The following is a 2,312-nucleotide window of genomic DNA, read 5'->3' as shown; positions in this document are numbered from 1 at the left end:
GCCAGCCTTGCAATAGAGCGTTTAAAGCCACAGAGTCTCTTTGCAAGCAGTCCGACCACAGTCTATAGTGTCTTTTAGAAGGCATTTTTTTAGTGGGATACAGAGCAAAGATTTGGCTTCTCCATATAGGTTCGTGCTGGAGCTGGACAGTGGTGAGGTGGTACCACAAACTCGGGGGCATTCGGAGAAAATATTTGAAAATTTTGTGGGTTACGCGGACAGCAGCTGGGACTGAGCGCCGGCACGGATTTCCTCTGGATTCCCTACAATGTTTGAAACGGTAGGGTGGGTGACAAATTATACATTACAGAATCCAATGTTTTTACGCACAGTGCAGGCTTAGCCTGTACAGTTTTCTAGGAGTAGCCTATAGTCGCACTGGTGCATATGTAAGAGTATCGTGGATACGAATGAGGTTTTCCTTTTCTCACAGACTGGACAGTTAACACGTATGGGTTTTATCAAACGGGTCATGAATTACACGGGTCGGGATATGCTTTTAATTGTACAGCAGGAATAAGACGCCATGTTGGGCAAGATAATTAAAAGCAGAGCACAGGCTTATAGTGTTCGTGTGGTGTGGGATGTTATATATCGGATGGTTCCCTATTCAGACGTTTCCGTGTCGGTGTTATGGTTATTGTAATCGGGGGCTATTTTACTTGTATGTGAATGAGTATGAAATTGGATACAACGGTTGAATGGGGTCAGTGCAAGGCAGTGGAGGCAGTAGCAGCTCTGATGGGGAAAGTTGATGTCTTCACAGCTGCTGGGATTTTGTGGAGGAATTTATTATTATTATTATTATTATTATTATTATTATTATTATTATTATTATTATCTTATAGTGTGCGTATGTGTGCTCGCGTGCCTGCGTGTGTGTGTGTGTGCGTGTGTGTGTGTGTGTGTGTATGTTGTGTATGTGTGCGCGCGTGTGTGTGTGTGTGTGTGTGTGTGTGTGTGTGTCTGTGTGCGCGCGCGGTAGAGAAAGAGAGAGCGAGTGATTAGACAGAATGTTGAAATGATTGAAATTGGGATTGATCGGAAGAGTGATGAGATGTATGGGTCTATTTCTTTCCATGTGTTCCTTGTTCACGTTTATCGTCATTTAATTGGATTTTTTTATTGGTTGTTAGAGAGAGAGAGAAAGAGAGAGAGAGAGTGAGAGAGAGAGAGAGAGTTACCGGTGTTGGGACGGCCAGGAGTCTTTCCAAGTTTCTTTCCCTTTTCCTGGGATTTGAAATGTAATCCCGTCCTCCTGTAATCGTATTAAACGAACATGATAGCTACTGCTGTAACACCCTGGGAAAAAAGTTCCAGTCTCATTTTTGGGCCCAACGGCGCTCCGTTCCGAGCCGAAGGGCTGATCTGGCCTTTCAGAACGGCCTTCAGCGCCCCAGCCATGACAGTAAAACAGCCCTTATGTGCAACAACTAATGATTTACTGGAGGGTGAAATGATATTATCTAAATCTGTTTAAACACGGTCATGTAGTTGTAGCCTATACAGCGCCACGTATTATTTAAAGTTCTGTTGCAAACTGCGTCAGGAAAGGTCTGCATTTCAACCCAAGCCTGGAGGGTATCCAGATGAGTAATGATAAAGCGGGCAAACTGTGACCTTTAGTCAGTGATCGTTAGGAAAACACAGAAAATAAGAGCTGGTGCTGTTTTAGAGCAGCATAAAATAGCTCTGACACTCTCTCGTTATATTTACTCCTTCTATGTTTACACTATGACTTTCTAACAGACAAGTCACATGAATTAAAACGTGGCCAATCTGAGGTTAGGTGGCTTATCTGTGGGCGAACAAAAACGCTCCTGCAGTAAATTGGAGATAAACGCCTCCTCTGCTCTTCTAGAAGCAGTGCGGATTTAAATGGCGGCGTATCGAAGTGAATTAAAAATATTTTCTCAAACATTTTAGCAGCCAATCAAACTCAGCTGCTGACCTCGGAGTGCACCAGCCTCCTCTCAAGTCAGGCTCTTCCAAATCTGCGCCTCCGCAGTCCTGCAACTTATTGAGTCGGCCTGTTGATAGTGAGGTTTTTTTTATTATCTCACTTACACATCACCTCAAACATTATCCGTTTGACACTGAGTCATAGATAGAATGGGATACTTCATGGTCTGGCCTGGTAATGTGGACAGCACGGTGATGCTTTCGTTGCGTTTTACGCATGTTCAGTTAAGGCTGCATCCTATGTCATTTCTCGTGTGCCATAGTTTATAACAAGTCACAAGTATTACATGACAAGCCATCAACTTACCTTATTCTGTTTTGAATGTGTGTACAAAGAGAAAAATGTCCCC

General features: G+C 43.5%; 1 protein-coding gene across 2 annotated transcripts in view; it reads left to right on the top strand.

Annotated features, from left to right (window-relative positions):
* kctd15b (potassium channel tetramerization domain containing 15b) overlaps window positions 1-2,312 on the top strand; it is a 27,423-nt gene that overhangs the window by 975 nt on the left and 24,136 nt on the right. Inside the window, exon 1 of one of the 2 annotated variants that reach the window (XM_032517165.1) lies at window positions 6-280. The exons of the other annotated variant lie outside the window; for it this stretch is intronic. Coding sequence (XP_032373056.1) covers window positions 269-280 — 12 coding nt within the window. The 5' untranslated portion in view covers window positions 6-268. Of the gene's footprint in view, window positions 1-5; window positions 281-2,312 lie in introns of those variants that run through there. 2 annotated transcript variants of the gene reach the window in all.

Source organism: Etheostoma spectabile, chromosome 1 (genome assembly GCF_008692095.1).
Source record: "Etheostoma spectabile isolate EspeVRDwgs_2016 chromosome 1, UIUC_Espe_1.0, whole genome shotgun sequence".
NCBI lineage: Eukaryota > Metazoa > Chordata > Actinopteri > Perciformes > Percidae > Etheostoma > Etheostoma spectabile.
This window is presented reverse-complemented; position numbering and strand designations above follow the sequence as displayed.